The sequence below is a fragment of the Kogia breviceps genome, chromosome 1, assembly GCF_026419965.1.
Source record: "Kogia breviceps isolate mKogBre1 chromosome 1, mKogBre1 haplotype 1, whole genome shotgun sequence".
Lineage (NCBI taxonomy): Eukaryota > Metazoa > Chordata > Mammalia > Artiodactyla > Physeteridae > Kogia > Kogia breviceps.
Genome location: NC_081310.1, coordinates 162,404,916 through 162,431,010, shown reverse-complemented (window position 1 = coordinate 162,431,010; position 26,095 = coordinate 162,404,916). Strand labels below are relative to the sequence as shown.

Below are 26,095 nucleotides of genomic sequence, written 5' to 3'. Positions count from 1 at the left end.
TAAGTGGAACAAGCAATTCACAAATTGACAAATATTGTATATATTAGGTAGCACTTATATGAGGTAACCAAAATAGTCAAATTCATAGAGACAAAAAGTAGAATGGTAGTTTCCAGGGGCTGAAGGGAAAGAGGAATGGGGAGTTACTGTTTAATGGGTACAGAGTCTCAGTTTAGCAAGATGAAAAATGTTCTGGAGATAGACGGTGGTGATGATTACACAACATGAATGTACTTAGTGTGTACACTTTAAAATGTACACTTAAAAATGGTTAAAATAGTAAGTTTTATATTGTGCATATTTTACCACAATTTTTTAAAATTTAACTTTAAAAAAGGAGTGTGAAAAGACAAGCCACAGAATGAGAAAAAATATTTGCATATCATATAACTGATAAGGATCTAGAATCCTAAATATATAACAGAAAACTTACAACTGAATTCAACAAAAAGGCAAACAACTCAATTAAAAATGGGCAAAGGACTTGAATAGACATTTCTCCAAAGAAGATATGCAAATGGCAATAAGCATGTGAAAAGATGCTCAGTATCATTAGTCATTAGGGAAATGCAAACCAGAACCATAATGAGATACCACTCCACACCCCTCAGGATGGCTACAATAAAAATAAAACAAAACAAAATGAGAATGTGGTGAGAATGTTAGTGAGAATGTGGATAAATTGGAACCACCACACATTGCTGGTGGAAACAAAATGGAGCAACCACTGCGGGAAACAGTTGGGCAATTCCTCAAGAAGTTAAACATATAATTACCATATGGCCCGGCAATTCCACTCCTAGGTATTAAAGCAGTTGGGAAATTAAAACAGGTATTCAAACAAAAACTTGTGTATGAATGTTCATAGAAGTACTATTCACATAACTAAAAGTTGAAAACCCAAATGTCTGTCAACAGATTAATGGATAGACAAAATGTACAATGGATTATTCAGTCATAAAAAGAATCAAGTACTGATACATGCTACAACATGGATGAAACTAGAAAACACTCTGCTAAATGAAAAAAGACACAAAAAGCCAAACACTGTATGTCCATAGAGATAGTGAGCAGATCAGTGGTTGCCATGGGCTGGGGAAAGAAATGGGGAGTGAATGCTTAATGAGCATGGGGTTTCCACTTAGGGTGATGAAAAAGTTCTGGAACTAGATAGTGGTGACAGTTGCACCACAATATGAATATACTTGATGTCACTGAATTATACACTTTAAAATGACTGAAATGGTAAATTTTATGAGTATTTTACCACAAGAGAAAAAAATCCTATTCTGCATAAATAAAAAAGCAAAGAATGCAGTTTAACTCTTACATGATGGTTGTGCCAGTTTGGGAGAGTACTAGTTAGATTCCTGAAACGGCTTCTTATTCTTTAAGATTACTTTTTATACAGTGTTTGTAAAACTAGAATGTCTTTCCTAAACGTATTACATTTTGCATATTCATGTACCAAATTAAAATTTTGTTTGGTTACCAATTTTGTTCATTGCTTTTAAAATCATGAATGCCTATGGGGCCAAGAGAGGCATACATTTATAAATACAGTTGGAAAAAAATCTAGTCCTATACAATAACATAAGCAATTTTCTAACTATAGGCTTAGAAGTATGTATTTCTTTCTGTTCAATGGAAAGCTGAAAGGGAAATCATTTAAATAAAAATGTGAAGATTTATACCAAGCATTATTAAAATTATTCTATTTTGAACAGTGACATGAAAATAATAATAAACATTTTAAGAGCGGTTATTTCCCTAAGCAACTTTTAGGTGGCTAAGGCTCAAAATATTCCTGGTTATCTTTGTACATAGGCATTTTAATTAAAATGCTAATATTCCTTCAGATTAGAATTTAGCATGTCCTTTCTTTTCAATTTAATTTGCAATTGTGAGCAAACAGAATTAAAGGCATTCTGAAACTGCCGTCAAACAAGCAAGTAAACATCTGGATATTGTTCAAACAACAAAAAAATGTGACCAGAACCTATAAACAAGTTCTATAGGAATAAGACAAGTATAATCACAATAATCTCAATAAAATATTATCATTTAAAAGTGTCCATTATATTATAAATTTTCTTTTTTACAATAAAAATCTATTAGGCTAAAATAATAAAGGATTCATAGTCAAAATATGAAAATGGAATGAAAAATATTGCTTAAGGCACAGCTAAATTTTTTTAAAAAGGTATCACAAAGAAAATCTGAACTTTTAGGTGGTGTATGTTAAAAAAGCTATTTGACCATCAAAGGAGCATGTTTACATGTTTGTATTGATATTTACGTTTTAAAATTTGGAAAAAAAATGCATTAGAGACAAAGTCAGAAAGTGTTTTATAGACATCCCCAAAAGTTGTTTTGCTTCTATAGCCACTTAAATTTTCAAGTTTATTATTATATAAAGCAATTTTTATTAATTTGCAAGATTTTCTTAAAGAAATATTTTTAAGGTAAAATATTTTGATAAAATTTAAAGAAATTATGAAGATTCTGAGAAAGTCTTTTATTAAATATTCTGATTATAGACCCTTAAAATTAGCCAGAGTCTATTTGACTATCATATGGACACAAGCTCTAAACTCAAACCATACCAAAACAGGCTTCCATATAGGAAGATTAGAAACTATGTTACCCTTGAAGTTAACCCTTTCTTTCAAAGGCTTTCCTCTTCCCATCAAATAAAGATTTACTTCGAAGATCCATTATATAAGGTTTATCCAAGGGACATAATTTCAAGAGAAACTTACTTTTCCATTATAATTTTTTAAAAGGCTGGGGGAGGAGGGTGTCTTCCTTTCCACAAAGAAAACTTGGTCCTCTTTTAATATCCTACTCTGCCATTTTAGAACTAATGTCAATTACATCTCAGTTCAACTTGTAAAGTTATTACACAGTCCACTGTATGAGAGGAAAGGAAATGGCTACTGAGAGGATTTAACATGGCATTCATAATGGAGCTTGATCTCTGTCAGGTTTAAAGGCTGCAAAAGAATGTTCTTTTATCAAGTTAATTTTCCATTTTAGATTGCTAGGCTAACAGTTCAGGAAAGAAAATTATTAATATAAGCTAGAAGTTGAAAGAAATTTGAGAATAATATTTTAGTGGAAGAACAGATTAGATCAGTTTCAAATGGAAATGTTTCAGAGAACACATACATGTCTAATCACAAATGGTGGTTTATCTGTTTCTTTTTTGAATTCATAGGGGCCCAGATTTAAATGGGCCAGCCGCTGCCTAGTGTCTTCAGATAGCTCACACATGCGTCTTTTTGTGTAAGGAGATGGAGAGTGTGATTTTGAAGAAATTGTAGGCTGTTCGTAGTTTTTTGCATTTGTGCAATATTTATTTCTCTCAGGTGACTTGGATTTTTTCTTTTGTGACCTTGATGCTCTGGTTTGCAGGCTGCCGTGTGATTTTTCAACTGGAGCCGTATGGTGAATAAATTTATCCTAAACATAAAAAATAAAAATTCATTTGGTCAGGAGAGACATATTTTATACATATTATGACCCTTGGGTAAACCATATACATATATCATATATATATGTATATATATAACTACAGGTAGAAAAAACCTTAAAAAGTAATTTAAGGCACATATAATCTATCAAAGCCAACTAGATCAGTCTCTCTTATCAATGTAGATCCTGAGGGAAGTCAAATCCATATCCTCCTAAATAACTCTGTCTAGTAGTTAATAAAATATACTGTACCACACTTCTTAAGTATAACAAGTACTTTAAGAAAGTTGAAGCCCAATATTTAATCATTTGAAAAATCTAAGAAAAAAGTAAAAAAATATTTTTCAGTATACTAAAAAACTAATGCAAACATTGGTTTATCATTTATAATTATGTATTCAAATAATTGGCTATATAATTTAAGAGGGTTTGTTTAGTAATCTTAGCAACACACATGTCTAATTAGTTGATTATAAAATCTTTATGGAGAAAACTATGTTTCATTCATACTATTATGATTACATACATTTGCACAATGTGAAAATCTGAAGAAAAGCTTTATACCTTTTCATAAAATGTATAATTTGGATTATACAAGTTGATTAGGATTTTTAAGATCTCTTCCAAACTAAAACTTTACAATTCAATGACAGATAACCATAACATCTTAATTCTGTATTTTTATAAAAGTAAAGATGTACAAAAGACACGTTACAAACTTTAATGACTAGTACTCTGTCTTCTAGTAAAACTGGCTAACACTCTAAAATTTTAAACACAAATGATATTTCTAAATATTTTGTGTTATTAGGATACTTTATTCAAATAGTCTCTGCCTTAAAGAAGTTGGATCACAAGTAAATAATTTAAGACCTCTTCAAGCTTTGTCTAGATTTATAAGCTTTCCAATATTAGAGAAAATGGACAGTTGAGAATCTTTGAATGTACTCCGAACTTTATCACATTAAAAACCCACCAATCCTACCTCCCCTCTTCTCTACTTTCTCAATCCCCCTCCCTACTTGCTAAGGGTATCTATTTCTAAGTACATAAAATACAAATGTGAAATAGGAGAAGAATCAAATATTTTTTAAAGTAGGAAACTACTTTTTTTTTAAAACAGGAAAGAAAACAGGAAAACAAGAAAACATTTTCCTGTTTAGAAAAATAAGTCCACAAGTTTCATACAGACCAGCAGCATCAGATTATTTCATCATCTTTCTTTCTTCTCTAGCTCTTGTTACGCTCCTGGACCTTCTCCCACCTTGTTCAATGACTTCAACAAGTAATTCAGAATTTTTCATCCCACTTCACCCATCTCTATGACATCACATTGACTCACAGAAGCAGCATTATTAACACATGAAGAGAACCTTTCAGGTTTAATAAAATGTTCAGGCAATGAATCTTTCCAAGAACTTGGACTTAGACTTTCTATTTCTGAGTTTTAACTGTCTTTTTCTACTTCATCTTAGATTTTATCATTATACAGATCCATTGCACCCTAAACTCTGAAAACCCGTTGCTGACCAAACCTTTTCCTCAACCTACTTCTTTTATTTTCACTGAATCTGTTACTTGTCCTCCTCATCTCCCTCAGCCCCTAGATCTCTTTACCCCAGATCCTCATACATTTTTAAGATCTCTTACCTGTAGACCCGGATGAACCCATCGTCACCTATTTCAGCAATGCTGTAAAGTTCCTTCTTACCCACCTCTTGTTTATACCAAACTGAAAGGAACTCCATCTTCGTTTTTGATTACAGCTTTTGAATGCTGAATACCACTAGAGGAAGTTAGAAACGGTGCTGTATCTACCACAGATTCATACTTTCTAACCTAATCAACCCTTAATGCATCCTATTAATGCCCAATAAAACTTAAAATAGTGGCTGTTTCATACTGTTTTACACAAAACGCCTCCCTACATCGGCCATGAGGACAACGGCACTTGTGACAAAAGGAGACTTGAAAAGTGCTAGTCTTCTTTTACTCCAGAAAACCTTCCTGCCACATGTGAATGAGCTGAAATTAGACTGCTAGATGATGAGAGTCTGTGGCCATCACCCCAGCTGAAATCAAGTCAAACACCAGGAATGTAAAGTCCCTCTCACACCAAGTCAGCCAGCTGCCGACATGCAAGTGAAGCCCTCCTAGACCACTCAGCCCTAGCCTAGGCAGCCCAGACCAAAAAAATCACCCAGCCAATCCACACAACTGTGAGCAACACCTTATTTTAAGTTACTAAGTTAGTGTGGCCTGTTACACAGCAAAAGCTACCTGATATAGATTATCAAACATATTAATAAAGTTACTAGTAATATTTAACTATTTACTAATAAATTCTACTTTGCAGTAGGTAAAAGAGACTACATAGAAAACTAGATATATTCCAGAAAATCCCAATAATATGTTGATTTTTTTTCAGGCCATTCAACTGGTGGCAAAACATCAATTGTGACAAAAAATTTGAAAATAATGTGCCAAAAGGAATAAAGATCATTATAAATATTTATAAACCTAAATGATTTTAAAGAGCTTATTTCACTCACTCCTCTCTTAAAAGCCAAAAATGGTTTGTCTAATTCTTAAACTGTATTTGAAACTGAAAATGCTGTTTTATAGCCATTAAAATGTTAATTGTAACTAATATCCACTTGGAAAAAAAGTGGATTTAGCATGTTCTCAAATAAGATCAAATAAGATTAACATTCTGGCTGTTACCATTCAGAATTTTAATGTAAAAGTGTATACTCTGTTGTGCCTACCAGACAATGTCATCATCTTATATTTCATCTATGTCTTCTATATCTCAATTATCTTAATTAAAAAACTAATAACCTCAGTAACAGCCACAAAATTTATTAATTATATATTATGTGCAGACACATATATTCTCTAATTTAATCTTTAAACCAGTCTTTTGAGGAACTTGAACCCAAATCTGTCTGATTCTCAAGAATATTTTCTTAATAAAACCAAAGCCTATTCTCTCACATCTCTGTTCAACAAAAAACAAATGACAAACATTGAAATAGCAAGTTAGCCAAAAGCTTACAAAGGAAAATGCTAGTCCAGTGAAACTACTAGTGGGGTGACAGTTCTACATTTAGTAAGGAATCTTCCACCAAGCTGTACACTTAGAATGTGTGTACTCTTCTGTGTGTATACTACACTCCTGACAAAAAAAGAAATCTGTACCCACCCAGTAAAGGCATACCTCAGTGTGGAGAGGAAACTTTTGTGAGTCCAGAGCAAGCATTTCTGACAATTTACAAATGTGCACAGTGCATATCTCCAAACAAGTCAGTAACCCAGCTCTGAATTTGGCAAGTATGTATCATTAGATCTCTAGTAGCAGTGTTTCAGCTTGCATTTAAAAGATAAATAATTAGGCCCAACTCTAACATACCAAATGTCTTGCTAAACAAAATAAGAAAGATCCCCTTGATAATCTTACAATTATATTTTACCTTTGTTAGCTTGTCAAGTTACCACCCTGAGCAAATTCACTCTGAAACTGATAATGCAGGAAATTAACATTCTACTTTTTCCACCATAGGTCCAGTTCTGCCCTGTTTGGGTCCTCTAGGCTTTATATATTACTGGCTCATCATCACAGGCTGGCCATTGTTACCTGGTCATAATGTAGTCACATATGTATGAGTGATACCTAGACATTATTAGATAACCTGTGGTCAGGGTAGCAAGATGATCCTGGTAACTCAGTAGGAAGTTAGACCAGAATGTAATATTAGATCCAGATATCTGAGTTTACTGAAGGCAGTTTTTACAAACATAGAAGGCACTTTTATTAGGCTGAAGTATCGAAGCTTCTCTTGATCTGATAGCACTAGAAGAGCCACCAAACTAAGCAGCAGTCCCTTAAGGAATTAGAGACACTCAAGAAGCTATACCCACCAACCACCTATATCCCAGCCTGAGAACCTCTGGTCCCATTCACTAAAAAGGTATCCTTTGAACTTTAACTTCTTTAAGATTCATAGAAGCCCCCAATCAAGTTCTCTGTGGAACTTCTTGAAACCAACATCTTTCTGGCAGCCCGATTTCTTTCCATTAAAAAAAAAAAAAGTACCATCTACCATGTATACCAAGCTTTTCACTTCCACACTTATTAACATGTAACCAAACTACTAAATACCTATGATAATTGTTTTACTTAAACTAGAGATTGATCAAAAAAATGTGAAAAGAGTTGTAGCCAAAATTAAAGAATAATGCTTGCCAAATGCCCGATAAATATGAACAAATAAATTAAACCATTAGATATTTTAAATAAATGATTTTAACCTGAGTGCGGCACTTCCTTGAACTTATCAGACATTCGGTAATCACTGAGGTTGTAGAAAATTCCAGCTTTGGAGCAATTCCCTGAGGAAGAAAGAGAGGGTATTAGTAGACATTTTACTTTTTAAAAAGCTAATTATTACTGGTGAAAACACGACCTATAGTAACAAACACTTACCAAGGTTCAGCTGCTTTATTTGTTAGTTTGAACTTCTTATTAAGGATAAAGACAACAAACGAATGTTAAATGTTATCAAGAAACAGTTTCACTGCTGATGATTCACTTACAAGTGATTATATCACTTTTATTGAAAAATTCAGATATTTTTCATTTTCAAGTATTTCCCTGTCAATTTTTTAAAGATTTTTCATAATATTAAAGTCCTAAATATTTGAAAATACTTAATGGATTCTGGCTCTTTTTACTTTTACAGATTAAGATGTACTTAACTACATAATCCAGAAATACTTTGCATAGTCTCCACATGTCAAAAAAAAAAAAAAAATCACAGCTCCTGGGTATGCAGTTCTTGAAAACAGAAGAGAGATAAGTCTGTACCAATTCTTGCAACAGTTTTTCCCATAATGTAGCTTACATTCAGATATATGAATGTATGAATCTGGTTTCTATTTCTTGTAACATTTCAATCATCAGCTTAAACACTGTTTTGAGATAAGCAGAGACAAATACTAAAATTCAAAGGAACAGTCACAAAGCACCTGAGAAAATATTTGGAAGAACACAAGTTACATATTCACCAAAACACTAAAAGATACAGACAGTATTGTCTGTGCCCAGGGCAGCTTCACTCTAATATATTGGAGGTCAGATATCTCACCCAGTCTTTGACCTACTAACTTTAAAGTTTCAAACATTACACACTACAAAAAGGTTAAATATGAGTTACCTATGAATTAAACGGACGACTGTTTTTCTGCAAACATACTTTTATTGATAATGCTTATTTGTTAGTTATCCATTGCTGCATAGCATATTATTTAGCAGTTTAAAACATCAGTACCTACTATCTCACATAGTTCCTAAAGGTCAGGAGTCTGGCAGAGGCTGAACTAGTTGGTTCTGGCTTGAAATCTCTCATGAGATCGCAGTCAAGATGTTGTTCGGGCTGTAGTTTTCTGAAAGCTTGACTGAGGCTGGAAGATCTGCTTCCTGAGATTCACACAGCTGTTGGCTGGAGGACTCAGTTATTTTCTATCTTTTAGCAAGAGAACTCAGCTCTTTATCACACAAACCTCTCCACAGGACTGCCTGAGTGTCCTCATGACATGGTAACTAGTTCTCCCAAAGCAAAGCAAGGAGGAAGACATAATCCTTTTTATGACTTAATTTCAGAAGTCTAACATAACACTGTCACTTCTGTCACATTCTACTCATTAGAGCCCCTAAGTACAGCCCACGTTCTAGAACCAAGGAAACTACCTTTTTAGCAGAGGAGCATCAAAAATTCGGGGGACATGTTTTTAAACCACCACAGTTCACTCTCTGACCACAAATGAAATTCCTCTCGTGTGTAAACTAAACTCATGCCCTACTGAAGAAAAAGGAAAAGGAAAAGGAAAGGAAAGGGGAAAAGTCTCATCCTTTTATAACTTCAGCTTGAAATCCAGGATACTGGCATCTAAATCAAATTGTTATTCAGCTGTCTCAGGTACGGTTCTTCAAATACAGTTTCTAGGATACAGTTCCTCACAATTAGAAGACCTATGAACTAAAGAAACAAGTTATGTGCCCCACATATATTCAAGGTACACATGGGCAGCAGGCAGAGGATAATCACTATAGACATTCCTATTCAAAAAAAGAGAATAAAACAGGCAAATAGAAATCACAGGTCCACAGCAATTCTGAAATCAGCCAGGAAAATGTTAGAAGTTTCTCACTTAGAAGTTTAGTCCTATTTCTGCTCAGAAATAACTATCCATAGTTTTTGGCTCCACTCTCTGGGCTCTTGCTTCCATCCTTTGAATTATCATTCCTTTGCAACAAGAGGTGGACAATGTCTAGAGCTATACAGTGTTCTGAGCTTGGGTCCTGTCAATAGAATTTTGGGGGTCCAAAAGCCTTTTCATTTTGTAAGGTCTCTCAATTTCAGACCACGCTGGTGGTGCTTCTGCCAATATAATGCTCTTAAAAATGTATTTAGTTCTCATGTGAACATAATTGGAGTTCACTTCCTTAGACAAAAGCCACACCCACCTCTACAGGGCTTCTGCTGGTCTTCAATCATCTTCGAGAACATATGTTTAAGCAGCATTATTTACAACTGCCAAGATATGGAAGCAACCTAAGGGTCCATCAACAGATGAATGGATAAAAAACACGTGGTGTATATATATATATATATATATATATATACACACACACACACACACACACACACACACACACACACACAATAGACTACTACTTGGCCATAAAAAAGAAAAAAACTTTGCTATTAGCAGCAACATGGATGGACTTGTAGGGCATTATGCTAAGTGAAATAAGTCAGACAGAGAAAGACAAATATTGTATGATATCACTTATATGTGGAATCTAAAAAAATACAACAAACTAGTGAATGTAACAAAAAAAGAAGCAGACTCACAGATACAGAGAATAAACTAGTGGTTACCATGGAAGGGGGGGAGAGCCAATATAGGGGTGGGGAAGTGGTAAGTACAAACTACTAGGTGTAAAATAGGCTCAAGGATGTATTATACAACACAGGGAATATACCCAATATTTTGTAATAACTGTAAGTGGAAAGTAACCTTTAAAAATGTGGTAAAATTATACATCTTTTTATGATAAAAACTCTGCCAGAAAGTGGGCTTAGAGGGAATATACCTTGACATAATAAAGGTCATATATGACAAATCCACAGCTAACATCATCCTCAACAGTGAAAAGGAATGCTGAAAGCATTCCCCCTAAGATCAGGAATAAGACAAGGATGCCCTCTCATCACTTTTATTCAACATAGTTTTGGAAGTCCTAGCCACAGCAATCAGAAAAGAAAAACAAATAAAAGGAATCCAAATTGGAAGGAAGAAGTAAAACCCTCACTATTTGCAGATAACATGATACTATACATAGAAAATCTTAAAGACACACCAGAAAACTACTAGAGCCCATCAATAAATTTGGTAAAGTTGCAGGATACAACATTAATATACAAAAATCTGATGCATTTCTATACATGAACAACAAACTATCAGAGAGGGAAATTAAGGAACCAATCCCATCCCACCAATCCCAACCAATCCCAAACCACTGCATCAAAAAGAATAAAATACCTAGGAATAAAACCTACCTAAGGAGGCAAAAGACCTATACTCTGAAAACTATAAAACACTCTTGAAAGAAACTGAAGACAACACAAACAGATGGAAATATATACCATGTTCTTGGATTGGAAGAATCAATATTGTTAAAATGACCATACTACCAAGGCAATCTACAGATTCGATGCAATCCCTATCAAGTTACCATTGGCATTTTTCACAGAACTATAACAAATAATTTTAAAATTTGTATGGAAACACAAAAGACCCAGAATAACCAAAACAATCTTGAGAAAGAAGAATGGAGCTGGAGGAATCACACTCTCTGACTTCTGACTATACTACAATGCTACAGTAATCAGTACAGTATGATACTGGCATAAAAACAGACATATAGATCAACGGAACAGGATAGAAAGCCCAGAAATAAACCCATGCACTCAAGGTCAATTAATCTATGACAAAGGAGGCAAAAATATACAATGGAGAAAAGAGTGTCTTCAATAAGTTGTGCTAGGAAAATTGGACAGCTACACATAAAAGAATTAAATTATAACATTCTCTAACACCATATACAAAAATAAACTCAAAATGGATTAAAGACCTAAATGTAAGACCAGATACTGTAAAACTCCTATAGGAAAAACATAGGCAGAACACTCTTACATAAATCACAGCAATTATTTTTTTGGAACCATCTCCTAGGGTAATGGAAATAACGGCAAAAATAAACAAATGGGACCCAATTAAACTTAAAAACTTTTGTATGGCAAAGGAAACCATAAACAAATGAAAAGACAATGTACAGAATGGGATAAAACATTTGCAAACAATGTGACCAACAAGGGCTCATACAGCTCAATATAGCTCACTATCAAAAAACAAACAACCCAATCAAAAAATTGGCAGAAGACCTAAACAGACTTAAACTGCCATCTGTATGTTATCCAAAGATGACATACAGATGGCCATGAGGCACATGAAAATATGCTCAACATCACTAATTATTAGAGAAATGCAAATCAAAACTACAATGAAGTATCACCTCACACTGGTCAGAACTCCCAAATCAGGAGTTTGGGATTAGCAGATACACACTATGATACATATAATAGATAAACAACAAGGACCTACTATATAGCACACAGAACTATATTCAATATCTTGTAATAACCTATAATGGAAAAGAATCTGAAATATATATATATGTAGATATATAACTAAATCACATTGCTGTACACCTGAAACTAACACAACGTTGTAAATCAACTATACTTCAATTATAAAAATTGTATGAAAAATTTTTTTAATTAAAAAAAATTTTAATGTAAAAAATAAAGTAAAATAAAACCTATGTTTAATTAAATGATTTTCTGAGGCAACATCTTGTATCTTCTGGAGATTTTAATAAGGATTTTACAGTCATACCCTTGGTTTTACCATCAGACCAAAATTTCCTGAACATACCTTAGAATGATTTTTGCTCATAAGTCATTCGTTAATTTCAACATATCTGCCATTGGGGAAGGCTGAGAATCCTCAAAAACAGTAAGTTCCAACTACTTTTTGTGTTATTAACAGGCTTTCCTTTTGCTTCTCTCTCCTCTTATATATTGCTATAAGCAGCAAGAAGAAACCAGACAGCCACTCTAATACTCTGTCTGAAAGTCTCCTTACAAAGACCACCCATTTCATCAGGTATTTTTTTCTATATCCCATATTCCAGCTAAACTTTACACCATTACATAACAAGGGCTCCTCCTTTCTCCCCTAATTTCCAATAACATTTGCCTCATTTTCTTCCAAACACTCATTGGACGGTTTCTTCAAGGCTCTTCAAGTTTTCATACACACTCCAGCAAAGCTGTCCCAGCTTCTGCCCTCTCCAGAGGCTTGAGTGTCCTCACACATGGCAGTTGGCTTCCCCAGGAGTGAGTGATATAAGAGTGAGAGCAAGGAAGAAGCCACAGTGCATTTAATGACCTGGTCTCAAAAGTCTAAAACTGTCACTTCAGCACCACAGTTTACCTGTTAGAGTCACTAAGTAGAGTCCATACTTAAGAAACTGCCTTTGGAAGAGAGGAGTGTCATATCATTTGTGGACATATTTTATAAGTACCACAGCCTGGACTGCAACTTATCACTTTACCCCTCCCCATATATTGCTGGTCATATAGTAAATACTCAGTGTTTTAGCCATTATTTTTAGATCTTTCAAAACCCATGTGTATCAACTGGGGTTTCAGGGAAACAGAACTAACAGAATATATACACAGAGAGATATTTATTTTAAGGAATTGGTACATGCAATTGTGAGAGTGACAAGTCCAAAATCCACAGGGAAAGCTGGCAGGCTGGAAACTCAGGCAAAGTTGATACTGTAGTCTTGAATGTGAAATATGTAAGCAAGCCAGCAGGCTGGAAACTCAGGATTTCTATATTACAGTCTTGAGGCAGAATTCCTTATTCTTTTGGAAACTTCAGTTTTTGCTCTTCAGGTCTTCAATTAACTGGATGAGGTCTACCTACATTTTCAAGGGTAATATCCTACACTTAAAGTCAAGTGATTGTAAACATCAGTCAAATCTACACAATACCTTCAGAGTAACATCTAGTCACAACCTAACCAAAATAAATTTAATCATCACACATCGGAAATGTCAGTTTCCTCTATGAAGTCTACAATAAGATGTAATTCATTCAATTCAACCAAGAGTCATTTAAGTACATACAAAGATCTGTGCTAAGAGGTAAGATCAAAGATGAGAAAGTCACAGATCCTGATTAACATCACTGCCACCAACAACAGCACCTTGTCATGATCTCCATGGCCATCATCGTATCCCTAACATTTACTGATCATTCTCTACATACCAGGTACTAAAATAACCATTTACAAGATTTCATTAATCCACCAAACAACGTTATCTCCATGGCATAGTGATAGTAGTAGCCTGTGATAGTGCCAGGATCTAACCTCAGATGTGACTTGAATCCTTGCCACAGTGATGGGTTCAGGAAGACAGCCTAAGACTCAGATGTCTATGCAGAATCATCAGAATTCTGAGGAAGGGTGCATTGTTGGCTGCCAGGAGAGCAAACTACTGATTGGAATGTGTTGTCCACTCACATTTAAATACAATAACTGATATGATTGAATTTACAACTGCTATTTTGCTGTTCAATTTATATATATGCCATGTCTTTTTATTCTTGTATTCGTTCTAGTGGTCTCATCTGAGTATGCATAGCTTAGTGGTCATCCAATGAACCTGTAAGGGTTCCACTCTTTGTTGATTGCCTGTGTGTGGGTTGGGGAATGCACTCAAAGGTACAGCAGATCTCTAGTCTCCCTTGGCTTTCACTTTTTGCTGGATTCCCACTGTCTCCCCTGAACGTGCATAGTTTCAGTCAGCCAGGAATGAGTGGAAAGCTCATCTCAGCCCTTTTATTGCTCCCTTACTTCCAGGGTCTCCTGTCAATTTTCTGGCAGGTGTGCTGCTCTCTCTGATTGGAACTGCAATCGGCCTAGCAAAGCTGTGGGTTTTTCTCATGCGCTAACTGAATCCACCACATTTAGCTGGCAAAGACACAATATTTGCCCCTATGATTGTGACACCAATTCCAATGCGTGGGTTTTCCAACACCACCAAGAAAAGTCTCTGCGACACCATTTGGGTGTCCTGCAATTTAACTCGGCTCTGACACTATCTGCAGATAGCATCAGATCCCAAAGGTTAAGGGCTCAGTTCCACAAGACTGCTCCTATCTGACTTCAGATGCTAACCACAAGTCCAGGTTGTCACCCACAGGATACAAATAAGAGGTTCCCATGACCCCTTCCTTGGGTTCGATCAATTTGCCACAGCTGCTCAAAGAACTCAGAAGACAGTTTTCTTAGTTTACCAATTTATATAAAAGGATATGATGACATCCGGATGTAAGAGATGTCTAGGGTGAGATATGTGGGAAGCAGGGAGAAGTTTCTGTGCCCTCACCAGGTGACCCACTCTCCCAGTACCTCCACGTGTTCACCAACATGGAAGCTCTCCAAACCCCATCCTTTGGGTTTTATAGCCGATTCATTACACAGGCATGACATTAAATCACTGGCCATTGGTGACTGAACTCAATCTCCAGCCCCTCTACTTCTCAGGGGTGGGGCTGAAAGTTCCAACCCTCTAATCACCTGGCTGGTTCCCCTGGCATCAAGCCCCCATCCTTAGGTTCCCAAGGAGCTTCCAAAAGTCTCCTCATTAACATAACAAAAGACACCTTTATAGCTCTTAAACACAGGAAATTCCAAAGGTTTTATGAGCTCTGTGCCAAGAATGGGGCAAGAAGACCAAATGTATGTTTCTTATTACAAATCACGGTATCACTGCCCAAAATAGATTCTGACCTCTCTGGTAGCAAAGCTACTAATTTTTGCAACTTGCCCCAGGCTTAGTGAAGCTACCATTCTCACTGGCTATGCAGGGTATGAGAGCTGTCCTAGGCAAGGTGACCACATACTTCTGCCATTTTTACCCAAAGTTTTAGCAGCTATTTAAGCAGGGATACTTCTTAATTTGTCTTAACTGCCGATCGGTTTCCAGTGCCCTAAAACTGTGGCTTGTGACAATTTTGTCCAGTTTTATACTTGTGTGGAGAGAGTAATTGACAGCGCCTTCACACCATCATCACCAGAAGTCTCACTTTTTATACTGTTAAAAACAACAGGCCCAAAATTGAGTTGCTTACGCTAAACCCCATATCACCAAACAGATTTAAATTAATTACAGTTTCGGCTCTCCCAGAAATGGAATTTTAAACCAGTCAATCAGGAATCGCCTGATTAGCACTCACTAGGTAATCCATCTGATTAGACCCTCTGCCATCCCCTAAATGAAAGGAAGCTTGCAATAATCAACATACTTTTTGGCCTAGAATAATTTCCTTGTTCCTCCTCCCTTCTGGATATAAAAATCTTTCATTTTGCATAGCTCCTTGGAGCTTCTTTCTATCTGCTAGATTGGATGCTGCTTGAATCAAATCAATTTTTGCTCAAATAAACTCAAAATTCTTAATATGCCCCAATTTATCTTTTAACAATATATATAGACTTTTTGCCTTAGTAATCCAAACTTTTTTGATATATGTGAAAGTAACTCAAATTCAATAAAGAAAAATACCTGTTAATGGTCCATATTCTTATGTTTATATTGCCAATTTGGTATAATACAGCATTTTTAATTACTTTAAAAAAAACTTTAATTTTAAAATCAGATATTTTTTTCATTGCAGGCTTCTAGAAAGTCCCTGAAACATTCTTGGAAGACTTTTTGGGCTAATGGACACTGAAAATATCCCAAAGGAGGTATATTTTAATAATTTGCTAGTCAACTTTTATACTTTCAGCAAGCTGAAATTTGCTATTTCCTACAGGAAATACAGGAGGAGTTACTTGATTCACCATATTGGCTCATGTAGCACCCCAATTTCCTTACTGCTCTAATATCTCCTAAAGTTAGTGAAAAATATTTGTCCAAATAATTTCAACCTAGCAACTTTTACTTTTTTCTTCTTTGAAACAGCAGGGGCTTCACTCAGTCTCTCTAGGCATAAGGAATTTTCAGGAATAAAAATATTATTAATTATCCAATAAAACTGAAGAAGTTGCAGGAAAAGATGAGAGTTGGCTACCACTTAATGCAGTTTTCACTTTTAGGTGTATGAATACATACTTCCATTACATGAACATATAATAATTACTCTATCCAAACTCCTACTAATGGACATTTCAATTATTGCCATTTTTCATTACTATGAACAATGCTACAAACGAACATTCCCAAGAAGGCTCTTAGTATGCCAGACATACTGAGAATCTTGGCCTTCACTAGATAATCCTGAATTGTGGTTGTTCCAATTTACATGACATAGCAACATATACAAGCTTCCATTTTTCCATGCTTTTGACATTTGTCAGAATTAGTAAATTTTACCAATCTTATGGCTATAAAAATGAAATCATATGATTGTTTTAATTTGAACTTTCCTAAATGCTAATGGGATTACACATGTTTTCAAATATTTATTGGCCATTCTTTTGGGAGAAAAATAAAGAGAAGAGAGACAAAGACATAGGGACAGTGGGGAGGGGAGGAAAGGGAGAGAAGAAAAGGAGAGAAATCTGAAGAATATAAGGCAAAATAATGCTTGTTAATTTTGGAAGGTAGAGGCGTGCATTTTGTTAAAGTATTTTCATTTAGGTTTCAGTATGTTTAAAATAACATCATAGTTTCACAAAGCAATTATGTTTTAAACTAAATTAAACTTTGAATTACATCTTCACATTTCAGATATTGAGGGCTATGTGGTGGTTTTTGACAATGATCCTGCATCACGACTTGATTCAGAAAATAGTAAGCACTTACACGAAGGCCAGAAATCCTCCTCATGGTAACCTGGCGGTTTGAGTCATGGTGTCCAGAAGTTTGATTTGGACCCGGGAACATGAAATCTCGTGTATTCTCATCATATGTAGACAGTGTTTCACCCACTACAAGAAAGATACCCTATGATTCAAATTATAACAAAATATGCTATTTAGATACAATATCATCAAGTATAAATATATAATGCCTGATGCCTTAATGAAATACCTGCTTCAGGGTCATGGACTTAATTTTTTTTCTATGAAAGGGAAATTAAAATAAAGTTATGTTAAACGAATTAACACATTTACTTATTCAGAAATGTCATACATACTACAAATTCTCCCTCCCCCTTTTGTAGAAAGGGGATGTTCACGTAAACTTTTTAAGTACATATGAGTTCCTAGAAAAGAAAATCCTTTTAAACATATCAAACTGACATAACATTTATACATATAAAACTTAATTACCATCTCCAGAATTTTTTTTCCATCTTCCATTATTTTCTACCTGCCATTATGAGATATTAGGTTACATATTGAAAAAACTGTAGACATTTTATAGAATTTGTGGTTACCTGAATTAGGTATATATGTGATATTCAAAAATTTTAGACTATTAGCTTTCAATAAAATATAGTTCCCTATTTCTCACATAAAAAAAGGATTTAAGATAGAGTCTTCTATAATCATAGAAATCAATAATAAAAATAAAACTATCCTGGGGCTTCCCTGGTGGCGCAGTGGTTGAGAGTCCGCCTGCTGATGCAGGGGACGTGAGTTTGTGCCCCGGTCCGGGAAGATCCCACATGCCGCTGAGTAGCTGGGCCCATGAGCCATGGCCGCTGAGCCTGCATGTCCGGAGCCTGTGCTCCGCAACGGGAGAGGCCACAACAGTGAGAGGCCCGCGTACCGCAAAAAAATAAAATAAAATAAAATAAATAATAAAACTATCCTTCAGATTTTAACTCTACCTAATGCAGGGATCTGTACTGTTTATTAAGTAGGTACAGTTTTAATTCCCCTACATTCCCAATAACAGTCAATACACAAAAACAAAGATAATGAACTACTTTATCAGCAAAAGCATATTGGTTTAGAAAAATCACAAAATCTTAAAGAAGTTAATTTTTATGAATGTCACAAAATATGCTAGGATCATATTGGGTTATTTCCCACTTTAAATTATGACTATTCAATTTTAGAACAATGTGTTCAAATATAATTTATGTCAGTCTTTCTATATATATTATTTTGGCCTACTGACATTTTACACATAGTAGACCAATGCTAGAGACTCAACGTTGCTCTTAATTTGGGAAGAAGGGGAAAAGATGAGATTTTTTAAAAAGCATTTCATTGAAATGAGTTCAGATGTCAATTACCTTATCAAAATACAATACACACACAAAAAAAATACAATACAGTACCTGGCGGAACTAGCTGAATCAACTCAAACAATGCTGTATCATCTGAAAGTTTAAAAGAAAAATTTCCTTAAATAAACAAATTTATAGTAAACAATAACTAATTACTTTACCACAGAAGTACCTAAAAGCCAAAGTAATTGCTCAGTAGTCTACATATATGTTTATATCTTAGTATACTGTGTATATTTTTTGGTTGCTATGTATCTTGTGGATTTATTAATCTCTGGTAGAAATTAATCTTTCTAGGTTTTTTTCTGATTTTTTTAAGACTTTATTTTTTTAGAGCAGTTTTATTTACGTTGACAACAAAATTGAGAGGGAGGTATGGAGATTTCCCCTAAATCCCCTGCCCTCCAAAACATGCATGGCCTCCCCACTATCAACATCATTCACAGAAATGGTACATTTTTTACCAAGGATGAACCTATACTGACACATCATAATCACCCAAAGTCCACAGTTTACCTTAGGGTTCACTCTTGGTGATGTACAGTCTGTGGATTTGGACGAATGTATAATGACATTATCCATCTTTATAATATCATATAAAGTATTTTCACTGCCCTGCTCCTCTGTTCTCTGGTTATTTATCTCTCTCCTCCCCACAACCCACCCTCCGCCCACCACAATCACTGTCTTTTTATTGTCTCCATAGTTTTGACTTCTCCAGAATGTCATATACTTGAAATCATACAGTATATAACCTTTTCAGATTGGCTTCTTTCACTCAGTAATATGCATTCAAGGTTCCTCCATGTGTTTTTATGGCTTGATATCTCATTCTTTTTTAATGCTGAATAATATTACATTGTCTGGTTATGCCACAGTTTATTTATCCATTTACCTACTGAAAGACATGGGTTGCTTCCAAGTTTGGGCAATTATGAACAGAGCTGCTATAAACATCCACGTGCAGGTTTTTGTGTAGACATAAATTTTCAACTCTTTGCATAAATACCAAAGAGCAGTATTGCTGGATCATATGGAAAGAGTATGTTCAGTTTTGGAAGAAACCGCCAAACTGTCTTCCAAAGCAGCTGTGCCACTTCGCATTCCCGCCAGCAATAAGTGAGAGTTCCTGTTACTCTGCATCCTCACCAGCATTTGATTCTGTCACTGATCCAGATTGTGGCAATTCTAGGAATGTACAGGTATCTCATTTTAATTTGCGTTTCCTTAATGACATATGATCTGAAGTATCTTTTCATGTGCTTATTTGCCATCTGTATATCTTCTTTGGTGAGGTGTCTGTTAAGGTCTTTAGCCCATTTTTTAAAAGGGCTGTTTGTTTTCTTATGGTTGAATTTTAAGAGTTCTCTTCATATTTTAGATAATAGTCCTTTATCAGATGTGATTTTGCAAATACTTTTTTTCCAACCTGTGGCTGGTCTCTAATTCTCTTGATTTTGTCTTTCACAGAGCAGAAGTTTTTAACTTAACTGCAATCCAGCTTATCAATTATTTTTTTCATAGTTTCTTTCAAAGACGACACTATGGTATCTTTGGTGTTGTATCGAAAAAGGCATCATCATACCCAAGATCATCTAGGTTTTCTCCTATGCTATCTTCTTGGAGTTTTACAGTTTTGCATTTTCCAGTTAGGTCTATGATCCTTTTAGAGTTAATTTTTGTGAAGGGTGTATGGTCTGTATCTGGATTCACTTTTTTTTTTTTTTTTTTTTTTTTTGCATGTGGATGTCCAATTGTTCTAGCACCATTTACTGAAGAAACTATCTTTGTTCCATTGTATTGCCTTTGCTCCTTTGTCAAAGATCAGTTGACTATATTTATAGAGGTATATTTCTGGGCTCTCTGTATATTTTTATAAAAATAAATTATGCCTATTTCTTAAGCAGACTGGTGAGTACAGCTAGGAATATTACAAAACTCACACTTTTAATATGTCTGAAGTACTTTATAATAAATTTTTAAAATAAAAATAAAATATAAATTATGCCCTTTCTACCTTCTAAGAACCCATGAATATAATCTTTCTCTTTCTTTAAATTCTGCTATTTTCATCCAAGGGAAATCTGAGTCATTTAACCCAATACTTATATGTCCAGTTTTTGAAGAAATATTAAATATTCCTTGTAGCTTATCATTTGGGTCTGTAATAAGAAAAAAAAAACTGATAACAGTCCTATTCCTCAAGCACCTGACATTGTGTTGAAAAGGCAAACATTAAATGAAATAAAGATACAAATAAATATATAATTATAAACTACAAGTACAATAAAGGCATTCAGGTAGTGCTATAAGAGAGTATAACAAGATAATCTTGTCAGGTAGTCAGTGAAGGCTGAGGAAGAGCTCTTCAGGACTTGACCCGTAGCATGAATAGATGTAAACTAGGAGATAGGGGAGTGGGAAACTAGAGGTTTTCAAGCAGGAGGAACAGGATGTATGAAGGCTCTAAATGGAACATAGCAGGGTAATCTGAGAGATTAGAAGGTTCAAAAACAAACCTCCTGCTAAAATCGACTTGAAAAGGTAGATAACTAAAAAATCTGCTTGAAGGCAGGAGAAACCTAACAAGGTAGTAAAAAACTTGCAAGTCTGAAACTCAGTATATGAAGTAAACACAGGACTTCCCTGGTGATGCAGTGGTTAAGAATCTGCCTGCCAATGCAGGGGACATGGGTTCAATCCCTGGTCTGGGAAGATCCCACATGCCACAGGGCAACTAAGCCCATGTGCCACAACTACTGAGCCCGTGTACTGCAACTACGGAAGCCCATGCACTCTAGGGCCCACATGCCACAACTACTGAGCCTGTGTGCTGCAACTACTGAAGCCCATGTGCCCAGAGCCCATGCTCCACAACAAGAGAAGCCACTGCAATGAGAAGCCCACGCACCACAATGAGGAGTAGCACCCGCTCGCCACAACTAGAGAAAGCCCACACGCAGCAATGAAGACCAAACGCAGCCAAATATATATATATATATATAATTAAAAAATATATATCTGTATTAGTTTTTTAAAAAGAAGTAAACACAGAGAGATAAGCCTGGTATTTGAGGTTACTTTTCCTTTTGGGTATCTGACAGTTCTGACAGAGGTAGCTAAGACGCTAAGAAGCTAGGTATAGCTTTTGATAAGCTCAAACAAAAATTGGAGTATCATGACCTTGGGAAGAGATGAGAAAGGAGGTCTGCAGTTAAGAGCAAATGGCTTGATAAAATGGCTAGGCTATAGGATTGAATCTTGAAAAGGTAAACCAATTCAAAAAGACACATGCACCCCAATGTTCATTACAGCACTATTTACAATAGCCAGGACATGGAAGCAACCTAAATATCCAGTGACAGAGGAATGGATAAAGAAGATGTGGTACATATATACAATGGAATATTAGCCATAAAAAGGAATGAAACTGGGTCATTTGTAGAGACGTGGATGGACCTAGAGACTGTCATACAGAGTGAAGTAAGTCAGAAAGAGAAAAACAAATATCATATATTAATGCATATATGTGAAATCTGAAAAAATTGGTATACACAATCTTATTTACAAAGCAGAAATAGAGAACAAACATATAGATACCAAGGGAGAAAGCGGGATGTGGGATGAATTGGGAGATTGTGATTGACGTGTATACACTATTGACACTATGTATAAAATAGATAACTAATATGAACCTACTGTATGGCACAGGGAACTCTACTCAGTGCTCTATGGTGACCTAAATGAGAAGGGAATCCAAAAATGAGGGGAAATGTGTATACATATAGCTGATCCACTTTGCTGTACAGTATAAACTAACACAATATTGTAAAGCAACTTTACTCTAATTTTAAAAAGTTTTTAAAAAAGAGAATAAAGAGTAAACTAAAAATAGATAACCAATGTTATACACTGAATATCTGTATCCCCTCAAAATTCATATGTTGAAATCATAACCCCCAATGTGATATTTAGAGTTAGGGCTTTTGGGAGGTTATTAGGCAAAGCCTTCATTAAAGAGATTAGTGCCCATTAGTGCCACTGGTGCCCAAAAGACCCCAGAGAACTTCCTTGCCCTTTCTGCCACGTGAGGACACAGAGAGAAAATGGCATTCTATGAACAGAAAGGGGACCCTCACCAGACACCAAATCTGCTGGCTCCTTGATCTGGGATTTCCCAGACTTCAGAAGTATGAGAAATAAACTTCTATTATTTATAAGCCACCCAGTCTATGGTATTTTGTTATAGCAGCCAAAATGGACTAAGACAGCCAACTAAGAACTTAGGCTTAAATCTGAATCATCCCAAATCCTGTCAAAATTAAGTTGATCCAGAATTGCTAGTGCCCTCTAGAAACAATCATAAATCTTGTCTGAAGGAAAATATCTTCATCTAAGGTTTCAAATTATTTCTAAAATTCTTACATACAAAATCTGACATTTAATGAAAATCGACCAGATATTTAGGAAAAAAAGACCATTGGGATCAAAACACAAGAGAAATACAGGAAATAAAAACAGATCAACAAGAGATCCAGAAAAATTAGTTACCAGACTGCAACTTAAAATATGCTTAATATGTTCAAGAAAATAAAAGATTGAGAATGTCAGCAGAGAACTAGAAACTGTTACAAAGAACCAAGTGGAAATTTTTTAGCTAAAAAATAACCAAAAATTAACCACAACAAACGGATTTACCAGCAGATTACAAATGACCCAAGAGAGAATTTTGGAATTGGAAGACAAAAATAAATATCTTGAGAGAGGCACAGAAAGCCAGAAGGTTGGAGTAACAAAAAAAAGGAAAAAAAAAAAAAAAAAGATAGAGTAAGAGGATCTAACAATGTGCAACTGGATTTGTAAAAGGAGAGAAGAGAAAAGGGCAGAAGAAATATTTGAAAAGTTTATATCTCAGAATTTATCCGAAGAAAGATACCAAGATACAAACACCAAGCAGAACAAATTTTTAAAACACACACACACAGAGTTGGGCACATCAAAGTAAAACTACAGGAAAACAAAGACATAAGAGAATATGTTAAAAGAAGCCAGCAGAAAATGACAAAATACCTTCAAAGAAGTAACAATAAAATTAACAGATGATTTCTCAACAGAAACTAAGGGAGCAAAAAGACAATGCAATAGTATTTTCTAAGGGCTGGAAGACAGTCATACCAATATTCAGCAAAAATATACTTCAAAAAAGATAAAATAAAGACATTTTCAGATAAATAAAAATCAAGATATCTATCATCAAAAGACTATAAGAAAAGAATTATGAAAGAATATTCTTCAGAAAGACACAATAAACTGAGAAGCTTAAAAAATGAAAGGAAATAAAGAGCAACCAAAAAGGTAAAATACAGTTGTAAAGTGAAATGAATGATGCCTATACAATAATAGCAATAATATTCTGTGTAGTCTCATTGCACAAAAAGTTAAAATGCATGACAAAAAAGAACATATAATCTAGAAGTTAAGTAGTTGTAGGTTCTTCATTGTCCTAGAAGAGGTTAAAATAAAAATATGTACACAACTCTGAAAACTCAAGCATGCATGCTGTAATCTCTATACTAAACACTAAAAAACCAAAATAGTTAAAGAACATGTACCCTCAAGCTAATGAAAGTGTAGAAATGAAAAAGCAAAAAATAGTTAATTCAAAGAAAAGTAGAGGACTTCCCTGGTGGTCCAGTGGCTAAGACTCCATGCTCGGGTTCTTTCCCTGGTCAGGGAACTAAATCCCACATGCTGCAACTAAGAGTTTGCATGCCACAACTGAAGATCCCACATGCTGCAACCAAGGATCACAAGTGCCACAACTAAGACCTGGGGCAGCCAAATAAATAAATAAATATTTTTTAAAACTATTTAAAAAAGTAAAGTAGAAAAAGAAAAGCACTAATATTCAACAAACAAATAAAAAGTAGATATCAATATGGTAGATTTACACCAAAATATATCAGTAAAAACATTTTTTTAATTTAACGTTTTTAGATAATGAGGATTCACAACAAATTGTCAGAATACAGAGATCCCATATACCCTTTATCCAGCTTCCCCCAGTGGTAACAACTTGCAAAACTATAATAAAATATATCACAACCACTGTGACACTGATACAATCTACTTTTTTTATCCAGATTAAAAGTTTTAATTGTACTCATTTGTATGTGAATGTGTATATCTATATTTAGTTCTATACACTTTTATCCGGTGTGTAGGTTTGTGTATTCACCACCACAGCCAGGATACAGAATAGCTCCACCACCACATGATCTCTTATGTTGCCCTTTTGTAACCACATCCACCTCCCTCTCCAATCCATCTCTAATCCCTGATAACCACTAATCCCTATAATTATATCATGCATTTTTAGAAATACTCTAAATGGTCCAATTAAAAGACAGATTCGATTAAAACAAAACAAAACAAAAACCTCTCTCCAAGTACCACTCACAAGATACATGTAAAATGTAAGAATACAGAAAAACAGAAAACAAAAATATAGACAAATATATAACATATGACAACTAAAAGAAAGCTGGTTTGGCTATACTATAAGAGATAAAGTCATCATTAAAGTAAAAGCATCAAAATAATAAAAGGTTCAATTCACCAGTTGATAAATGCCTGGCAAGACTCTTCAAGAGAAAAGATACAAATTACTAATATCAGGAATGAAAAGAAAGACATAGGGATATTTTTAAATCCTAAGGCATTACGAATAATTTCATGCTACAAATGTATTGAATGTGTCTTATCTGAATCACTGTCAAACCAAATATGATTAAACAATTATAGAACAATTGGGGAAATGTGAACTGAGTGGATATTTGATGATACTAAGAAACTGTTCATTTTTAGGCATTCCTTTATTTTAGATATCCATATCTATAAATGAAAGGATATATAATATCTGAGATTTACTTCAAAATAATCTGATATATTAAAAAAATCAAGTTCCTACAAAAAGGAAACTTAAAACTTATGCAGATATAGAACAAATTGAATAGTTGTGTATATATGTGTGTATATACAGATATATGTGTAGATGCACACACACATAAACAATCCATTATTTAAAACCTTACAACAAAGAAAACACTAAGATAGATGACTTCACTGGTGAATTTTCAAACTTTTAAGGAAGAAAATAATGCTGATTACATGCATACTCTTTTGCAGACCAGTAAAAGAAGGAACACTTCTCAGCTTACTTTAT

General features: G+C 34.7%; 1 protein-coding gene across 5 annotated transcripts in view; it reads right to left on the bottom strand.

The window, feature by feature from the left end:
• SPATA6 (spermatogenesis associated 6) overlaps positions 1 to 26,095 on the bottom strand; it is a 176,845-nt gene that overhangs the window by 77,160 nt on the left and 73,590 nt on the right. For all 5 annotated transcript variants that reach the window (XM_067008221.1, XM_059060205.2, XM_067008226.1 and 2 more), the window contains 4 exons: positions 18,922 to 18,963; positions 17,493 to 17,617; positions 7,789 to 7,869; positions 3,172 to 3,465 (listed from right to left, as the gene is read on the bottom strand). In XM_067008221.1, coding sequence (XP_066864322.1) covers positions 3,172 to 3,465; positions 7,789 to 7,869; positions 17,493 to 17,617; positions 18,922 to 18,963 — 542 coding nt within the window. The remainder of the gene's footprint in view (positions 1 to 3,171; positions 3,466 to 7,788; positions 7,870 to 17,492; positions 17,618 to 18,921; positions 18,964 to 26,095) is intronic.